At 35.7% G+C, this 21109-nt stretch overlaps 3 protein-coding genes and 1 long non-coding RNA gene across 9 annotated transcripts in view; 1 reads left to right on the forward strand and 3 right to left on the reverse strand.

Moving 5' to 3' along the window:
* The first annotated feature begins 1699 nt into the window (after positions 1 to 1699).
* LOC123880927 lies at positions 1700 to 10215 on the forward strand. The gene is made up of 2 exons (XR_006799375.1): positions 1700 to 1743; positions 10181 to 10215. It is a non-coding gene; the product is annotated as an uncharacterized LOC123880927 (long non-coding RNA).
* On the reverse strand, positions 2433 to 5554 carry LOC123880925 (serine/threonine-protein phosphatase 2B catalytic subunit 2-like). The gene has a single exon (XM_045929333.1). The coding sequence runs from the start codon at positions 5209 to 5211 to the stop codon at positions 3724 to 3726; it is 1488 nt and encodes a 495-aa protein (XP_045785289.1). The 5' UTR covers positions 5212 to 5554; the 3' UTR covers positions 2433 to 3723.
* A 1384-nt stretch (positions 10216 to 11599) lies between the features above and the next one.
* Positions 11600 to 15977, reverse strand: LOC123880422 (protein RER1). Its single transcript, XM_045928552.1, has 5 exons — positions 15700 to 15977; positions 14189 to 14293; positions 13352 to 13448; positions 12647 to 12870; positions 11600 to 11785 (listed from the first exon to the last, which is right to left on the reverse strand). The coding sequence occupies exons 1-5, from the start codon at positions 15778 to 15780 to the stop codon at positions 11702 to 11704; spliced, it is 591 nt and encodes a 196-aa protein (XP_045784508.1). The 5' UTR covers positions 15781 to 15977; the 3' UTR covers positions 11600 to 11701.
* A 2020-nt stretch (positions 15978 to 17997) lies between these two features.
* LOC123878758 (TOX high mobility group box family member 3-like) overlaps positions 17998 to 21109 on the reverse strand; it is a 29227-nt gene continuing 26115 nt past the window's right edge. For all 6 annotated transcript variants that reach the window (XM_045926070.1, XM_045926062.1, XM_045926095.1 and 3 more), the window contains one exon: positions 17998 to 19648. In XM_045926070.1, the coding sequence (XP_045782026.1) occupies positions 19579 to 19648 (70 nt within the window). In that variant the 3' untranslated portion in view covers positions 17998 to 19578. The remainder of the gene's footprint in view (positions 19649 to 21109) is intronic.

The raw sequence follows: 21109 nt of genomic DNA on the forward strand, positions 1-21109 counted from the left end.
CTATGTCAAAATTACGTCGATCCGTTGCTCTGTTACGGCGTGATTGAAAGACAAACAAACACCTTTCGCATTTATAATGAGTAGTGATTCTGTGCTATCAGCTATGATTAAGTAGTTACCTACCTAACTACATTGCAAAGTAATTTAGGAGAAATATTCTATCCATTATCATGCAAAGATGATCTATCGTTTCTACCGGACAGATATTTAAATTATGTTCTAGTTATTTAACTAAGTACTTAATACTTATGTAATGATGAAGCCATAATGCCGCTCTTCATTGTAGCGCGTTAGCTCTCGAACGGCGTGAAACAACCATCCCTGGTTTCGCGATGCTCATGGGCTAAGGGCTTTCACGCCACAATTTGCACGTGAGTGACGAGCGGGCTTATTAGCCCTAATTCACACGAGCGTTATAAAAGCGTTGTTGTGTGAACAGATACCTACTTGGGAATGCGTTTGTTCTATTTGAACGCTTTTTTAACGGATGTTAAAAAAGCTCTCGTATGAATGAGGCTTTAGATCTACGGAGAGCTTTTTGAAATAGGAATTAACGTCAAAGCAACTGTTTAATTTAAAACATCTGCAACGGTAGGAACATTACCTACCTAGTCTAAAAAAGCTTGAGCCTATTCTAAGACTATAGGTATCAATTACTTATTTAAGTAAATTATCATTATGGGTAGAATGCAGTCCTCATAATAATATTATATTGAACAAGTTTGAATACTAAACAGCCACTGGCGCCTTCGCTGTTATGTAAACTTAAACAAAACGATCTCATCTATTTCTTTGAATGCGTTCAAGATACAGTTACATCGTCAAGGTCTTGCTTTTGTAACCGTGATAAATAAAATAGGTTCCTACCTACCTAACTGTAATAGGCATGACTATTGCAATTCCATAATAATAGGTACCTACTTCAATAAAATACTAGCTGTAAATAAAGTTCGGGTTAAGCTAGAGCTAGGTATCTACATCTACCTACCTAGTACAGGCTGCCTTCAGAGATCTGGTAGAATATAAAGATTAGTATGGTGAACTGAAATTAAGACTGGTTAGATAGAGGTTCAAGCCACCTTTCAAACAAAAAAACAAAATTAAAATCGGTTCATTAGTTTCGGACCTACGATGCCACAGACAGATACACCGATACACACATCAAACTTATAACACCCGTCTTTTTGGGTCGGTTTTAAAAAAATAAAGAAATCGAGGCCGTCAAAGTTGTCCGTTTTAGACTCTGAGCAATAAGATCAACCTCCTCGGAACAATAGTTTTAGACCATTTTTAGGGTTTTTAGGATTCCGTACCTCCAAAGGAACTCTTATAAAATAACTTCTTCTGTCTGTCAAGAAACCTATAGGTTACTTTCCGTTGACCTAGAATTATGAAATTTGGCAGGTACTCGTAGGTACCTACTGTAGGTACTGTATGTCTTAGAGCACACGTAAAGGGAAAAATCCGAAAACCGTGAATTTGTGGTTAGGTACAAATTAAACCGTGTTCATGAACTAATAATAACAAGTATTTTCAACTTTCAAAGTAATTTCATATGAATGGGTTTTATTTGTAAATTCTAAAACCATTGACTTATATATTACTTTATACAAATTTTTATTTACTTTTACCCGACTACGGTAAAGCCAAAAGGAAGGGTACCTTATGATTTTAGCAGTCTATGTATCACTTTGCGTGTTCCACCGTAGCGTCTAAATTACTGGGCCGATTTTAATGAATGAGGTGTCGATCAATATAGTTATGGTCCAGACGACATGGCTACATTTTATACGAAATAATTGACCTGATTACATCCACAAAAGGGGGGGTCTCCAAATTTTTTTTGCTTGCTTTTGCTTGGATACCTAGTCAGTGCTGTTCTTAAATGAAATACATAGTTTATATTATATATTTACCTACCTACTTCCTCCTAAATGATTATTATGATTAAATGCAAATAAAAAATTCAATCCTAATATCTCAACCTTCTAGGATTTTACAGGATCAAAAGAATTAAGACTTCCTAATATTTATTAGCAGGTAGGTACTTACAGTATGAATCCTGAGAAAGTATTAATTAATGATAATTTACTATTATTATTAAATATTTTACACTAAGTAATTGGTATGAAAAAAAGAAAATCTTTTCGAGTTGAAGATATAGTATTTAATATTGTTGTTTAGTGCAAAGTGCAATTAACCTCATATTTTATATAAAATGGCACAACTGATATTAGTAAGTAGCTTAAAAAGTAAGTAAGTATATAAGTATTGTAAATCTTTTAGATATTTTTAACTTTTTAAACTTGTAAAGGTATATAAATATAACTTATTGACATTAAAATAAATTTCATAATGTTACAACTTGGGTATATTTTTGATGTCTCTTAATAGGATATAATCTAGGAGTGACTTATTAAAACTATGATAAATAGAGCTCAATGTTAATATATTTTATAAGGATAAAACAACACATCCCATGGTTAGTATAAAATAAAATTAAATATATTGTTAGTTTTTTATATAGGTAAAATTTATTTAAAAGTACAGAACATATGAAGGACTACACACTGATTGAGATAAAATACTTAGAACTGACTTTGAAAATGATGTAAGCCACTTTTAGTATTCACAATGAACTTATTGCATTGTTTAATAATTATTTATTATTTGGCAGACCAAAAGAGATTTTCCAACAGTGCGTAGGTCATTAAACCTTAATAATATATGTTTATTATGTGAAATTTGGAATAGAAGCTGTAAGAAAATCTGCAATTAGACTAGCCGCTACACCTTATATACGGAAACATTTATAACTAAGAAGTTTATGAATGTGATGTTCCAGCATACAAGTTTAGTTGCATGCAGGCAACAAGGGCCAGCATACACCCAAATATAAATTATTTTAAGTATAGTTCATAGATAGTAATTTAATATATTTTGTACAATAAAATACAATTAAGTACAACTTGTAGCAAAGATATTAAAGAGAATAATATTTTCTCAAGTGTTAAAGCTGCAATAACGTGTGTGTACGCGCGGGGCATATTTACACAGCACACACGCATGGCAACTACCCACCAGGTGCTGCACACTATAGTACATAATTAATTTTATTACTAAATAGAATATAAAGACACGCCCAAGCTGAGAACTTCACCACTTATTTTACACATTTCAATGCATGATTAGCCAATGAACATGCAGGTACTCACTAGCAGATCGCTATTAAATAATACATTGATCAACGCTTAATATCACAGCTAATTATGCTTTGAAAATTATAGACATGTCTAATTTTCACTAATGTAGATAACAATGTAGAGTATAAGTAGACAATCTGAATAAATTTACATTACAATATCATGTCTTTTCATATGAAAAATTTAAAATTACATTACCAAAAATTAAACAGTGCAGCGCATTATAAATAAATGTGCATACCTTAATATTTAATTGACTAAATAAATTTGTTGCCTGCAGATCTGATAATTATTTAAATATCGAGAGGTAATATCTTAAGAGAAATTTTAATTTTAACTATTGAAAAAAAGTTAGATCCAAATTTTATAATATTTAGTATCTATAATGACAATTCCCTTCAAATCCACCTAGTTATTACGAACGTGAAATATCATTCCAAAAGCTGAGTCCCCATCACACATATTTCACTATCACTAATTGTGGGCCAAAAAGGATCGAAGAGAAACATCAGCGAGCACTTCACGAGTGGGCATTGCTGTTGACGTGGGGCTTCTTCTCCTGCGCGTCCGGCGTGCGCTGCCCGTCGCGGCGCGGCGGCATGCGCTCGTTGATGGCGTCCAGGCCCTTCGCCTCGGCGAACGACGTGATCTTGTGGTTCGGCGAGAATCCCTGCAGGGCGTTCTTCAGAGAGGTCTTGCCGCCGGACAGTGCGCCCAGAGGCAAGGCACCCGTGGGAGTGAGCCCTTTCAGCTGCAACACAGACTCACTCTCTTCACGAAGCACTGAAAACACGTGTGCCATTTTTCCAATCGCTCGAATTTTGTTTCTTATAACTTCTTTCCTGAGATTGGCTTCCTCCAATGCATCATCGCCTTCCGACATCAGCTCATCGTCAGAGCAAATATTTAACACGTTGACCAACATTTCTGTGACTTTCTCGCCTACAAATGGCAGAGACCAGGTAAACACATCCATGAAGTTGGGCAGCCAGTAGGGGTGTGGAGAACAGTTGAACTGCCTGATGTTCATGACATTGTTCTCATACTTTAATACTGCAGCCTTATTATTGTAGACATCCAAATAATTAGGTGCAGAGAAAATGGTGATGAGACTTGGGAAGCCAGTAGTTTGGCTTTTGCGATACATTCGATACCCTGCATCTTGAGCTTCATGGGCACGTATGATTGATAAAAGATTGTTTCTCTGTAGGAAGTCACAGCAAGCAGCATAGCTGTAAAAATAAGAACATCCTCTGACAGAGTTGTGCGAGAAGTGCTCTGTATTCTTTTCATTTCCAAAATCTTCCAGAGGATCAGACCACAGCAGATCACACATGGCTCCAAACGCAGGTGGTTCTTTGAATCTATCTAGTTTACGAATGTCATCTAAGCTGCTTATCTCGGGAGACAGTCCTCCGTGTACACATAGGAACTGCTGGTTCATGAGAGCAGCTAGAGGTAAGCAATCAAAGGCGTCCATACACGAGTCATACACTTTTTCTGAATATTTGATTTTGCATTCTTGTTTGAAAGTAAAATATTCAGTTAAATGTCGGCATTCATGATTACCGCGTAATAAAAATAATGTTTTCGGATAACACAATTTTAAAGCCCAAAGGTAAAGAACACATTCTATACTGAAGTAACCTCTGTCGACGTAGTCTCCTAAGAATAAATACTTGGTGCACGAGGGAGAGCCTCCCACTTCGAACAACTTCATCAGGTCATAAAACTGACCGTGGACATCTCCGCACACGGTCACCGGTGAATCAATTTCAATCATCGTTTTTTCGGAACGTAATAGGGTGGCACCATCTTGGATGATTCGCAAGGCAGCATTTTCTTCGATTCGGCCTTCTAATATAAAATGTTGCTTGAGTACCTCTGGCAAAGGTTTCCCAGTTTTTTCATCAAACACTTCCGACACTGTTAGCTTGTGGCTGGGAGGGAAAGCGACACTTTGAATCATACGCTGCGTAGTCGACACCTTATCATTGCTCCCGGACATATTTGTTCATTGACGAACGCGGCCAAAATCCATACACGCCACTATTTTCAAAATGGCAGAATAGAAATATTATATAGAATGAAGAATCCCGATTTCACGACAGAGAAACTACTGCGCACTGGAAAACAATGCGCAAACATCTGGCGAGTGGTCAATAAAATAAACAGGGATATCGAGCGCGTTTTATTACTTTTGAACATATCATTTTAATAGGTAACACTGGTAACACTGGAGATAACATCAACCGTTGCCAGCATTACCCTCACTTTCCGCTTTTCCAACTAAAAGTAGGGAAATATTTTCCAAGGTTGGCAAAGAGTATCTAAATTATAATTAATTATATTTATTATTAAATAAACTTAAAGCAATAATTTGTAATTTTTCTAGTGCCTCAAAATATCCCACAATGAGTCCAATAATTATAATGGCATGGTAACATAGTTATTTAAAATTATAATAATTTGAAAATCTAATACGCCTTACAAAATATTCAAATTGAGCACTATGATAAGTTTACAAACGAATGAACAACATTGTCTCACGGCAAGCTCACGGCCATGCAATTGCACAGACTAAATTAGAAATCTATTAATAATTAGGCACTAGTACAGTAAGATGTACAGGACCGTCCCATCCATATAGGCGAATTAGGCGACGACCTAGGGCGCTCGAATTCAGCAGGTGACGTGGCGAAAGTAGGAACGGGCACAGAATACTTACCTACTTAATATAATAGTACCTGTCTACGTTCCATGTACAGCAAGATCACTCCGCAAACGTTTAAATAATAATAGCGGTTCTTGTTAAGAGTTAAGATGCAATAAAGAGTAATTCAGCTAGTATATTCTGCATAGATACTTAGGAAATTCCAAAAAATTCACGCTCGCTTCGCTCACGCTTTATCTGTTTAGCACACATTGGATTTTTATTTTTCACATTCTAGTCAAATGTCTTTCAAGCAGTGCCATTCCAATAAAAGGCTAGGATGGGCGCTTTTGCTTGGGCAGGCGTTCCCAATGTGCTAACAATAAAAGTTACATTTTTGATAGCATGCATGCAGCACCTATAGTGCAGAATTCAGATAAAAACAGAAGTGTGCTCATGGTGTATAATGCGTTCAAAGTAAGAACAGGATGAACTTTCTGTCATATTGTGACGCCGCGCCGTAGCTAGGAATAATATACTTTTCATGTAGTTACTACCTAGTTAATAACAAAATCTGAAAATTATTAAAAGTATGCCTATGTCACGCATTATTACCTTTTATAAAGCTTGCACACTGATGCACCAGTTCAGGCCCACACAGGCACTTGCTCGTGCGGGTTAGTTTTGTGCTGGCGCCATCTATTTTATTATGATGTTTTGACTTTTGACGATGACAACACTCGCGTCATCTGTTGCGAATTGGAGCAGACTTTTCACAGCATTGACCAATCAGACGTTTCGTATTACAATTTGCTCAATGCAAATGGCGACATGTCGTGTTTTACCGGTTTTATCATCTCCTCATTCTAATTTCTAAAAATAATTGATACTTTCTTTAATACTAGCTGATCTAACCGCCTGCGCTGAAATATGATACACTAATATGCAGAGTGATATAATATAGCCTCTGTTACTTCTATGTTATCAAGTAGCTTTCTAATGGTGAAAGCATTATTAAAATCGGTTCAGTAGTTTCAGTGTTAATAGATTAAAAACACACAAACAACTCTTTATAATATTAAGTACCTACCTACGACTTATGAGTTCCAATAAATCCGTTTGCGATCTAAGTAGGTAAGTAGTGGTAGTCAAACAACGGTGAACGGGGTAGATAGGTACACATGTAAATTCAAACAAATGCTACTCGCGTAAACCGATAGAGCTTGTTGCAATGTTGACTCAAGTTTCAAGTCGGTAACTGGGAAGGTGATCGAGCTTTGGAGACCCGTCTGTGCCTGAGAGCTCGCTAAAACCTACGTTTCTTGTTTATCCTTAGTCGGTTATTTGTCGATGTGGCCTATCACTTCTATAAGTTACCTACGATGTATTGCCCAGAAATATTTTTTTTGATGGCGCGAAAATTTTTCAGCCAATCATAGCGCGCGTTCGCAGGCAAGCATTACTTTTGGTCCCGAAAAACCGAAGAGATCCCATGGGAATTAAAAATATCTAAATTCACATGGACAAAATTGCGGGCTACTTGGTTGGTAAATAATCGGTAGGTACCTACAGTTACCTTGGTTCCTAGAGAAATACCTGCATAACACCTATTATACAGACAACCTACTTTTTATCCCGGAAAATCTGACCTCGCAGTAGGTTTTAAAAACCAAAAATCACGCGCACAACATCTACTCCTTCATAATCATAATTTAATAACGACTTTTAGGTTTGAAATAGAAATACCTAACTACATACTGTGGTTCGAATAATATTGAACATTGGTTGGAGTGAGGGGCGCTTGGCGGTAGGCCGTAAAACCGTGAACTCAATGTAATTAATTTATGTTCAGAATACTTATAATACAAAAACCCTTCTAAGTCCGGATATTGTGACGGGCAACTACGGAACCCTACACTGCACATGGCCCGACACGCAATTGACCGGTTTATAAATTTTAATTCGACACATCTCTTGTTTACATATTTTCAGCTACGGATATATAATAGTATCAAGTTGCTTAATACCTACGTTAAACACCAAATACCTACTTATTAGCAATAGGCGCACGAACCTCGTTTTATCACACGTCACCCCGTCACCCAAACGATAGGTAGGTATTATTTTTATCGTTAGCGACTATTTTTAACTCTAGGGTAATAATTGCTTTGTAGTTTGTACAGTGCCGGTTAAATATACCTAGGTACCTACCTACAAATTCATTTTCTCTAGTTAACTAGTTATGTAATTTGATACCTGCTAAGTGCTAAGTATTATGAAAATGTTATAAAGTTCACTTTTTATTTTATAAATTATATACTAGATGATGCTCGCGACTTCGTCCGCATAAGTTTCGGTTTTTTAAAAACCCTGTAGAAACTCTTTTGATTTTCTGGGATAAAAGTAGTCTATATCCGTGATTCGAGCTAACTCTGTACCAAATAGATGATGCCCGCGATTGCGTCGCGACGTGAATTTAGGTATTTAGGTACCTATTTAAAATCCGGTGGGAACTCATTAATTTTCCCGAGATGAACGCTATCTCTATACCAAATTTCGCATAATCAGTTATACGGTATACGGATGGGCCGTAAAAAGCTAGCAGACGACAGACACACTAACTGTATTATATTTTACGAGAGGATGCCCGCGACTTCGTCCGCGTTGATTTCGGTTTTTAAAATCCCGTAGGAACTCTTTGATTTTCCGGGATAAAAAGTAGCTTATGTCCTTCCCCGGGATGTATCCAATGTCTGTACCAAACATTAAAATCGGTTCAGCGGTGGGGCCGTGAAAACGTAGCAGACAGACACACTTTCGCATTTTTAATATTAGTATGGATCGTATGGATAACGGCATTCCAAACCAGAGTTTGATTACTAATCGACTTCCAAAAAGGAGGTGATTCTTTTAACGATTCAAAAACACTTGTAAAAATTTATTTTAATGAAAATCTATAGCTATAGGTACCTATGTGATGTCTAATTCGTATAGAGGCCCAGTCGGCTTGAGAAAACACCGCATTACGCAAATTAGGCTAGCTAAGAAGAATTAGTAAACGTCTTATCAACATTGACTTAGTAGTACCTACCTACCTAATTACCTACATAGGTAGTTTAGTTTGTCTTCACTGATTACTCTCCATCCTGGACCATTCTTTAGACACCGTACCATGATATACCTAGGTAGGTAGGTACTTATTAATTAAGTACATATTGTTCATCTGGCATTCTCCAGTTTGAAGGTTTAGGAGGATGCCGAGTTCATATATTATTCGTCTACCTATAGGTAGGTACAGAATTATATTATCTAATAACTAGCTGATGCCCGCAGCTTCGCCCGCGTGGATTGGTCAGATCCCCTGCAGCATCAGGATTGAGGAGTTGGAATCCATATTTTTTATGAAACAATGTCGCAAAGTTCCTCTATCGATTAAAAAAGAAATGACGCAAATCGGTTCAGAAATCTCGGAGATTTCGGTGTACATAGGTAGAAAAAAACAACTCCGATTAGTTACTTACTCCCATATTGAAAGTCGATTAAAAAAGTAGCCTGTGTTACTTCCTGGTCAATTCTCTACTTGTCTGTGAAAATCCCGTCAAAATCGGTTCAGCCGTTCCGAAGATTAGCCTTTTCAAACAGACAGACAGACAAAAATTTTAAAAACGTGTGATTCAGTTATAGTATCGTTCAAATAACCATATGACCTTAATATGGGTAGTTATTTCGAAATTACAGACAGACACTCCAATTTTATTTATTATATATAGTTATACCAACCTACCTCATTAGCTATCTATCGTATTAAGTTGAAAGTGTGCGGTATTGCCTGTAATCATTCAGTTATCGTTTCGTGTTATAAAACGTAGGTATAAGTATTACACGACAATTTTCAAGCTGAAATGAACACCTAATTTTACCGCATACATAAGTAGGTCAATATTGAGTTACCTAGTACGATTAACCTATTTCAAGTGACCTTATAAAGTATGTTTATCATACTTAGAGTAGAGTATATTAATTTTGAACCCTGGTCTATTCTGTTTGCAAGTATCTCATGCATATTATATCACACACTTGCTTTTTAACTTACCTAGGTATTTTAAGTATTACGGTAGTACTTACCTACTAGTTACCTATTACATCTTCAGTAATCTAAGGTTGCCTACATCTTAGCCACGGAAGGAGACTGTCTTTTTACCCGACTGCGGAAAAGCCAAATGGAAGGGTTATGATTTTAGCAGTCTATGTATGTATGTTTGTATCCAAATTCTATGTGTTCCACTGTAGCGCATAAAGTACTGGGCCGATTATGATGAATGAGGTGCCAATTGATTTATTGTAAGGGTCCGGGTGACAGGCTATATTGTATACGAAAAAAATTGATACATCAAAAAAAGTGAGAGTCTCCAAAAAAAGTGAATTTTAAAAACCATTATCATATAATGGTAGTGTTTCCGCTATTTACTATAACTAACACATAGAAAGAAAAAATCATAATCGATTACGTGGTCCGCCAGTGCGGCGCGCGGGGCGATGGCAGACAAGGGTTTACTGAGAGCTGCTGCGGACCCCGAATACACATGTTACGGAGCCCTAAGGGGTCCATGGACCCCACTTTAAGAAACCCTGGCCTAGTGGTTAAAACAAGGGGAAGGGAGGGCAAGTTGGTAATAGCGGGCAATACGAATCATTGTCATCTTTTTCTATTTGCTCGGTACATAAACCTTGCTAGCACATGGAAACTCGTGGTGCAGTGGGGGTTTACAGATCAGTCTGAATCCGACTGCTGCTGGAGTCATATACCTACTAGTCACAGACGAAAATCAAAAAATACACACAAAAATAAAGGTGGGTTTCTGTTTTGTTTCATAAGTTGTGTAAATAGAGGCATTTAGGTTGTTTTCGTTAGGTATTTTTTCAACACAGTATAACAATTTCAACAATTTTTTTAATTCATCAAGTAGGTACCTATCCCATCGGGCACGACGAGTAATATAGCCCTATTCATCTTATCTTATTTGATTAACATTTACGTGAAATTCTTTCATTTTTTTAAAGGCACGGAACTCTTAGTGCGCGAGTCTGATTCATAGGTTTTATTTACTTTTCAGCACCTACGGATCATTAAAAGCGGGTATAAAATTAAACTGGAAAATTGCACAATAATTGTTTATTTCTAGATGTGGACAGGACCAGCCTTTTTTAGAAACATAATAGAATAAATCAAGTTTTAATCCCAGCCGGTAAAAAACTTTAAAATTATAATATAGTAAAGCTTATTATGATTCGATCCCTAATGATATTATACCTAACTATCTGTTGAGCTCATAGCTGTTATCAATTTAATATTTTAAAAATGAAGTTATATCTAACTTCATTTTTTATCCTATCGGATAGTTAGGCATTGGGTCATAACAACGAAAAACATTGTAGATAGGATTTAGGATCGTAGTAACAAATATTTGGATGGGACAAAGATGGGAGAAATGGTAATTTTTCTATGCATCTTACATTAAAATATATTTTTATAATAATTAATTAATTAAGACTAACTTATTCTATATATTCTATGTTTTCTTCAGCTTATTCACAATCTATTGATAAATTTAGGTAGTTAAACATTAATTAATAAAATCTGTTCATAAAATTATAAAGTAGGTACTAAACATAGTTGGCAAACAACCAACAAAAAATTAATTTTTATCATTACATTATTTGATACAATAAATAAAAAATAAAAAACATTATGATAGAAACTGTATTTCTAAAAATATTTCCATACAACAGTTTTCATACTTCTTTGATAGTTCAAGGTAGTGTGTGAGCAGGTTGGCGTACACTGTCAGTTTACAGTCACACTGGGGTCCACAGTCCTATACTTGGGTTTGTTGTGAGTGAATGGTAAATATCTGTATTTAATCATATGCTGAAAAATAAAATACATATGTTATTAAAAACCGGCCAAGTGCGAGTCGAACTCGCGCACCGAGGGTTCCGTACTTGAGTATTTTTTTCTACATTTTGCATGATAAATCAAAAACTGTTATGCATTCGAAAATTTAAACACATTTTAATTTTTTTAATGATGTAACCACAAATTCACGGTTTTCGGATTTATTCCCTTACTTATGCTATAAGACTAATCTACCTGCCAAATTTTATGATTCTAGATCAACAGGAAGTACCCTATAGGTTTTCTTGACAGACACCACGGACGAACGGACGGACGGACGGACGGACGGACGGACGGACGGACAGACAACAAAGTGATCCTATAAGGGTTTTGGTTTTCTTTTTGAGGTACGGAACCTTAAAAACGATTGCATATGATTGAAAAAATAACAACTATGTAGGGTAATTTTCCTTAACAACATTGTTTAAATTATTGAGAGTGGTATGGCCTACTTGTGAGCAATATATCAATTGATTTTGCTACTGAAACAACTGACCTAATACTGTAACTAGATGGGTGTTCAACTTAGGCTTGAATCAACCTTTTCCTTTTCCTTAGGGCCGCAGAGAGTATAATATTACTAATACAAAAGTGTGCGTCTGTCTGTCTGCTAGCTTTTGACGCCCCATCTGTTTAATAGATTTTGATGGGAATAAAAATAGCGCCTGGGAAACATAAATCAGCATAGGATTTTTTAAAAACCGAATCTTACGTGGACGAAATCGCGGGCATCATCTAGTAACTATATAAAATTCGCCATTATAATAGGTAGCAAGAAAACCATACCATTACTTTATTACTAGAAAAGGTCCGTAATTTAGTTATATTACTGACCTTAATTTGTCTCTTCATTGTTATACAAAACAATGTAATAAAATACATCACTAATATAGGCCAGAACACTGGAATATTGAATGCATCAATGAATGTACAGAAGAAACCAATTATGGTGCTTTTTGTGACTGAGAGCCAAAACTTAAATTCTGGCAATCTTCGAATGAATGGTCGAAATTCTTCCGTGGCTCTCGTGGGTAGTGCAGGACCATTATCATCATCCCCTATAAAAAGATTTAAAAAAAATATGATACCAAAAAAAAAATAAAAGATTGGCCCAAATTGACTAATTATTTACTGTCAGTGAAGTTCTGTGTGAAATTAAGAGTGTGTATGTGTGTATTAAGTCATTCTTGGCGGGTTTTAACATTTTAATGCCATTTGATGAAGATAATTGCTTACAAATATTTATACAGTTTTACTACTCTTCTGTAAAGTAGGCTTTTTGACTTATACACTATTGTAATGCCATTCGATGAAGATAAGGGTTACTCACGAATATTTTATACAGTTTTAAAGTAAACTTTTTTGGCTTACGCACTTTCAGAACTTCACTGACGTAATGTATATTTTCTATGTAATTTTTTCTGAATAAAGTTAATGTTGCGATAAATCAAACTCTTATTACTAAAGTCACTCTTAGCGTTAAGAGATGTTTCTGTATTCTATACTGTTATTTTATCATATTATACTATGTTGACTTACCATCAAAGTCCATAGCAGGGTCTATTTTTGGTGTAAGGAATGCAATAAACAAGTTTAAATGGTAAATTCCTAGTGCATATGTAACTATATACCAGCCCTGAAATTTAAAAAAAAATCATTAAAAATACTTATTTTGAGTCAGTTATAAATAAATAGTTTATTTCAAGTAACAGGCTTATCATAAATGGAATAACTCAAATTATAATCTTTAATAATAACAACTAAACTTATGTGAGTCACTAATGTTTGCTAGTTGTTACAACTGAAACCCTGCACCAGCGGTTCAAATAACAGTCAAGCCTGCTATCATGTTCATGGCTCTATTGGTGCTGGCCCTCACTTGGGGCATCAGGGATGCACATCACAGCGTACAGAACATAGCTTAGCTAGTCAGCTTTCGCTGATTTCGTCTGCAGTATTATGCAATTTATAGAGTATAACTAGAGACTTCATTCACATGGATTCATTTTTGGAAATTCTGTGTGAGCTCTGTGATTTTACGGGATAAAAAGTTGCCTATGTCAGTTTCGGGGGATGTAAGCTAACTCTGTAACAAATTTCATAAAAGTTGGCTAACCAGTTGGAACCAAAGCTAGCAGACAGACATACAAACACACTTTCGTATTTAAAATATTAGTATGGATGTTATTTCTGAATAAAGTAGCTTTCTAATGGTGAAAGATTTATAAAAATCAGTTCAGTAATATATAGTTTCAGAGTTTATCTATTACAAATAAACAAATCTTTCCTCTTTATAATATTAGGTATAGATATATAGATATATTCTATTCACATGATATATACTGCAACTTTTCTTTCTTTATATTATGAACTTACTTGCTTTAAAAATATTCGGAGGATGAATATAGCTAAAAGTACTATACTGGCTGCCCATCGACTCTTTATATGTGGTGTCCATTTATCTAAAAGTCCTTGATATATCTGTAAAAGGAAAAACAATATCTAAATAATATAATTGACTCGCTGGTTCCTGCAGCTTTATCAGCATGGCTGATTACTGGTGTATCCTACCATAGCTGTGAGCCATTGTCTCAACAAAACAAATAGTATGGAAATAGACCTCTATCGTTCAGAAGTTATATGACCACATGAACAAACCAACCAATACCCTACCCAACATCACTGAAACAATTCCACTGGACAACTTTTCATATTATCAACATAATGATCAACCCATTGCTGGCGGACTATGGTCTACACCAGGGGTTCCCAACCTTTTTTGTCTACTGCCCACTTAAAGAATAAATTATTTTTTAACGCCCCCCTTTTTAAACATACTTAAAAACCGCTAAGTACTTATAACTGATTATTGAAACGCAAATTTATAGTATTCGGACAGAGTATCTTTTATTGAAAATAAAACAAACATAATCAATTCTTATATAAAAACTAATGTGAAGGTTGAATCTGATGCTGTTCAATAAGTTTGTTGATATCAGGTTCCAATTTACTCAAAAACAGCCGCAAGTCGCCACGTTCGGTAACACGCAAACAATTTCTCTTTTTAGTAAGCAGCGTTGCCACGGCACTAAATCCACGTTCACACAAATATGACGATGGGAATGCTATCAAAAATCGTTGAACAATTGACCACAATCCAGGGTACAATTGCGGGATCGGTTTTTGTAGCCAAAATTCTTGATATCCATTTTTGAACTTGATTTTTATTTCTTTGTTTGTTGTCAATTCTATAAGTTCTTCTTCCGGCTGAGGCTCAGTCGGTGTCTAAGAGTCTTCCTAGCTAGGTAGATGAAATTATAAATCGACCCCAAAGCCCTACACAATGCCCCCTTTTTTTTCTGGGTCTCTTACCGCCCCCCTTTAGGCCTGCAGCGCCCACAAGGGGGCGTTATCGCCCACGTTGGGAAAGACTGGTCTACACCCTTCTCATTCTGAGAGAGGAGATCTGTTCTCCATTGGCTCGGTTCATTCAGGATCTCCATTGCGCGCTTCTAGCTTAACTCATTAAAACTACATTCTAGAAGCAGGACAGACAACACTGGGCGTAGTCAAGGTGCTCAGATTTCGTTCTGGGCCATATTATAAGGTCTTATCTTGTACATATATAATTTTCTATCGAGTTTTTTTTACATTCCTGGTGGTATGTCACATCAAGTAATATTTTTAGGTATCGGGGGTTTCGCCTAAACTTCCTAGAGGCCCTCGCATCTTCCTATCAAGGTGGCACGATTCAAAACCCTACCCATTTAAATTCATAATTAGAGGTTGGTTTTTTAATTATAAGTAACTTCCTACAGTATCTACCTTCACAAAATCATAATACTTTAAAAATATATAATATATAAAGCATAAAAGCATTAACTTACTTGTGAAATACGTATCCATCCTTGAGAAATAAAACCTCTTCTGCTAGATTCACAGGCTAGATTATCATTTCCGTCCATCATTGTTGGTGCCTTTTTTAATGATTTTTTTTAACTATTAACTATATGACATGAATAACAAATACAATGTAGACACGTTGAAGTAAATTTTTACTTTATTTCATTTATATTTCAAAAAACACTTAGAACTTTATAAAATCAGCAATCTTGTCAAATGTCATCCATCCTCAGCATATTATTATGATTGCCAGAAAAGAAAAAAAATAGAAAATCTCTGAGAAAAGCTTACACGTGTCAAGTTGTCAACGTCAGTCATGGCCCGCACCTGTGGGTATAATAGTTATCTGTGGCCCGCACCACTATATCTATGGCGGATGGCCCGCACAGGAGTCTGATGGTTTGTAGTGCGTTTCATCCGAAGCGAAAATAATTTTAAAACGGATGGATGAAACCATAGACGTACAATTATTGTACGTCTATGGTTTCATCCATCCGTTGGACGTATTATAAAATACGTCAATGGTTTCATCCATAGACGTACAATTTTCGCTTCGGTTTCATCGGATAGTACCTATGGCGTTATGTTGGCTCCTCTGTCTGTTGGGTGGTCGTTGGCACCATATTGGCATGAGAAGACGCAGATTTTGTTTATTTTCATTTCATTCATTCAGGAAAATCAAATGAAAATTAACAAAATCTGCGTCTTCTTATGCAAATCTGGTGCCAACTGCCAATGACTTGGACAGACAGGGGAGCCAACATAACGCCATAGGTAGGTACTATTCGATGAAACGCACTATAGCCACAATCATGGTCACGGTGGCCACGATCGTATACTAGTTGGTACTCTGTGGTGTGGCCACTCTTGATTTTTTACCGATGCGATAGCGGAAGTAGGTGCCGCTCATTGCTAGCATAATCTATGATCTATGTTGCTAGCGTTGGTTATCCTATCCTTTTTTTTTCTCGTCTGGCTTTTATCCTATCCTATACATAAGTGTACAGTGGGCACGGGTAACTTTAGAGTCAAACATTGTATGTAAGTCGATGGCCCAGTAGAAATAAGTTGCACAAAAATCCATAGTTACTTAATATTATAAATGAATCGGTCCATGTTAAAAGGGCGCCAGTCCAGATACCCTAATTTTCAGAAAAGAGGAAAAAACTTTGGCCTTAAAAATTAATCAAAGGAACTTTTCTTTTTTTATATTTTGGTACATAAATATGCTTTAACCCTATAGTTTCCTGTATTTTTTTTACTTTTATATAAATATATAATATAGTTTTTTAGTTATACCTGTTTTAAGTTGGTGGACTAACGCCTTTTTAACATCTAATAGAGATTTTCATGGAATAAAAACAAACTTTTAGAAAATTATTCCGTTTAATGAACTAAAATATTAAGAAACCAAAAGAAAAAGAAAAAAAATCATATTTTAATAAAAAATCTGTCAAATCATTGTCAATATCATGACTGCACTCTACAGTAGGACGTCCCAAGATATCTTGATAAAATTGTTTGTATTCCTGAGGCGGTGAGGCACATAGGTCAAGACCTTTGTTAGGTCTACATGTTTAATGCTTTTTAGCGGCACAAAACCCTGTTCATAAGCTCTTCTAGATGGAAAGTTATCAGGAATATGATTTTTGCGGCCTAAGTCGAAATTGTGAGGCATCAGTCACTGGACTGACGCCGTTTTTACATGGAAACTTAAATCGGGGCAGAAGTTTTTGCTTGTATTTATGTGGACTGAAGTCTTTTTGTTGAAAAACCGATTTGAATAGATGGATTGGGGAATTATCTAACGAATGGCATCACTAACTCAATTCATAGAAAATGGTGACTGACGCCCTTTTAACATGGACCGATTCAAATGCGAAAGTGTGTGTCTGCTACCTTTTCGCGGCCCAACAGTTTAACAGATTCTGACGAAATTTGGTAGAGTTAGCTTATATTCCGGGGACGGACCTACGCCACTTTTTATCTCGGAAAATCAGAGTTCCCACGGGATTCCTAAAGATCCATCCGCTCAACCGATTTGTATGAAATTTGGTACCGAGGTAGCTTGCGTCCATGTTATTGACATAGACAACTTGTTATCCCGGAAAACCAAACAGTTCCCACGGGATCTTCAAAAACCTATATCCACGCGGATGAAGTCACGGGCATCCTCTAGTGATACACAAATCTACAGCAATTAATTTATATTTTGTATTGTAAACTTAGTTTCAATTTCTACCCAGGTAACTCAGAGGGTAAATAAATCTAAAAACAAGCCATTACTGCTTAGGAAATTTAATGAAATAATTGTTCTAGTTACATTTTTTACACATTTATTTTACAATACATAAAGATATTTCGCTTCAGAAGTATCTAAGTAGTCTACTGGGAATACTTATGGATTACGTGAAGTAATTATAACATAATTATTTTACCTTAACTACCACTAATACTATTATTGCAAGGGTTTATTTACACTTGTAAGTTATTCATACGCTAGTATCATTGTTTTGAATTTAAACGAAATTTTGGTCCAGCTATATCCTATGCTAAGCACAACTTCTAAAGGAATAAGTTGATATTGCCGTTATGAATACATTTGAGTTAACATAGGAATAAACAGTGTAGGAAATATTTATATTGTTACCTACATCTACTAGTAGAGTTTAGACTCATAATTACTACACATTATATTTTTTCATTGAAGGCAGGAGTCCCTCGGTATGCATGATCAGAACACATACACGCAACGTACAAACGCAAAAGTGGAATAAAATACAGTGAGCTGGGTTGTATGGTCCACACTACTACGTCATACTAGCACTGTTTAACATACCTGCGTTTATGCGTTACGTTTGTACGCACTAAGGAACCCACCTTCAACACGCTTAATGACGCGTTTAATAAAATAAAAAAAAATTACGTCCGATAGTTTCGCAAAGTCTACTACTATAAAAATAGTGAGCCAGGTTGTCTGGTGCGCACTACGTAATATCATTTTAGAATTTAGAACTTACGTTTAGCGCACGTATGTCTGACGTTTATACGCACCAAGCAACCTACCATTATCACGCTTAATGACGCGCGTAGTAAAAAAAAATTACATCTGATAGCTCTTTCGAAAAATAACGTAATAGTTAAAAGTTTACTAGTTTACTTCTTATACATAATTATTATTAAAACTAATATCATTAATAGTTTTTTAAGGCGAAACATAGTGTAATATTATCAAATCTACACAGATCTTGACTGTTTTAAACTAAACTGACATTAAAATATTATATTTTAATATTTTGTTCCTGTTCTAAACAAAATCCAGTTAAAAATCACTTACTTAAATATTATTTGTATAAAAATTAAAATGCAAAGTAATAACTTTTCAATCTTAAGTCAAAATTACTGAATATAAAATATTCCTAATTTCAAACGTAACAATTTAAATACAGATAAACCAAACTTGTAGAAATTGGGAGAAGATTACTTGGTTATTGAATACTGTTAACACATATCCATTCTTTTTATCTTTTGTCCAAGTGATATACTGTACAGTTTTCTTAATACCATTCACAACTGTCCATGTGTTTTTATTTGGCAAGGCACTCCAATATTTTATATATTAAAAAAATATTAGTACGAAAATAAAGATATTTAGTCATTGGAACAAAGTAATTCGTCTCCCCGAAGATGATCTTATTACAGTATGTGATCATAATTATATAACTTGTATTATAACATTGAGTTAATAAATAACGATAACAAGGCAAATTATTATGCTAAGATTTTTTACATATACCAAAGATTTTCACAATTCAATCAATTACCGTAATCGTACAATTATCGTAATTTGATATGTTACCATTTTATTTAACTGCAGAGAAGTTTTGCATTTGATTATTTGTATTCGAGGCTACCCATGAGCTGAATACGTCTCTGAAACAATATAATAAAATTATAAATAAATCTTTTTTTGATCATGACAGCAATCTCACGTAGATCACCTCATGTTTAGACAGTAATAATATATTAATTATTGCTTTCACGTTGCATCTTAATAAAATGCTATCTTGCTTGGTGGCATGACTTGGTCGAAGGGGTGGTAACGCGTCCCCACTCCGGTTGCCATCTCAACCTGTCGCGCACTATCACACTAATATTATAAAGGCGAAAGTTTGTGTGTGTGTGTGTGTGTGTGTGTGTGTGTGTGTGTGTGTGTGTGTTACTCCTTCACGCAAAAACTACTGGCCGGATTTGGCTGAAATTTAGAATGAAGATAGATAATATCCTGGATTAGCACATAGGCTACTTTTTATCCCGGAAAATCAAAGAGTTCCCACGGGATTTCGAAAAACCTTAATCCACGCGGGCGAAGTCGCGAGCATCGGCTAGTAATTTATAAGACTTAGGGTCAGTGCACACTGAGCAGCAAAATGCTTGAGTATACTCAACCATGCTCTGTGCCGTTGAGCAAGAGTAAAAAATCCGCCGTATAAAGCCGGCGATTGCAGAGGACGTGCAAGCATCCACACTATCACTTTAGGTACAGCTTCAGTGTGTAAAGTTACAGTCTTATTCATAAAAATTTGTAGAAGCTTTATTAGCTTGTTATAAGCAAAGTTCTCAAAAACATGATTCATAAACGTTCAATAGTGCTAAAAGTGTTCAATAACGGCTCCATAACTTATAACAGGCTGAACCCTACTATAAACCTTTATTAAAGAACAAGATGGCCGCCGTCTTGTCTTAACAGCTGATAATTTGTTTGATATGCAAGATTGAAGTGAGGTTATTTTGTTTTGGTTGATTCTAGTGTCATTGCATTGTAATTATTATTTGTACGTTATTTATTCTGGATTCGAGAGGCTGTGGTAATTAACCAGAGTTGCAAGTTTTAACTGTCATAAAATGTTAGGGACGTCGTGTAGTAGGTACCTAAAAGTTTCTACCTAATTTCGAAGTTTCTTTTCATGTAATCATTCTTTTACATAGGTATGTGATTTCTTCTAACGTAAGAAATATGGCGGTGATGCAGCTCAGTACCTAACTACATAAACCGAGAAGGATTTGGGTAAAAAAAAAGGGCTGGCTCATTTTTTGCGCAACGGATCAGCCTGGCTGTCAAGCGTGGAAATGCAGCCAGTATTCTTGGCACCATTCCACACGGGCATGATTTGTATAGTAATTAGATAAGGCTAGCTTTAAGTTTTATTGTAATACTAGCTGATACCCGCGACTTCGTTCGCGTGGATGTAGGTTTTTTGAATTCCCTTGGGAACTCTTTGATTTTCCGGGATAAAAAGTAGCCTATGTGCTAATCCAGGGTATAATCTATCTCCATTCTAAATTTCAGCCCAATCCGTTCAGTAGTTTTTGCGTGAAGGAGTAACAAACACA

Source organism: Maniola jurtina, chromosome 3, assembly GCF_905333055.1.
Source record: "Maniola jurtina chromosome 3, ilManJurt1.1, whole genome shotgun sequence".
Lineage (NCBI taxonomy): Eukaryota > Metazoa > Arthropoda > Insecta > Lepidoptera > Nymphalidae > Maniola > Maniola jurtina.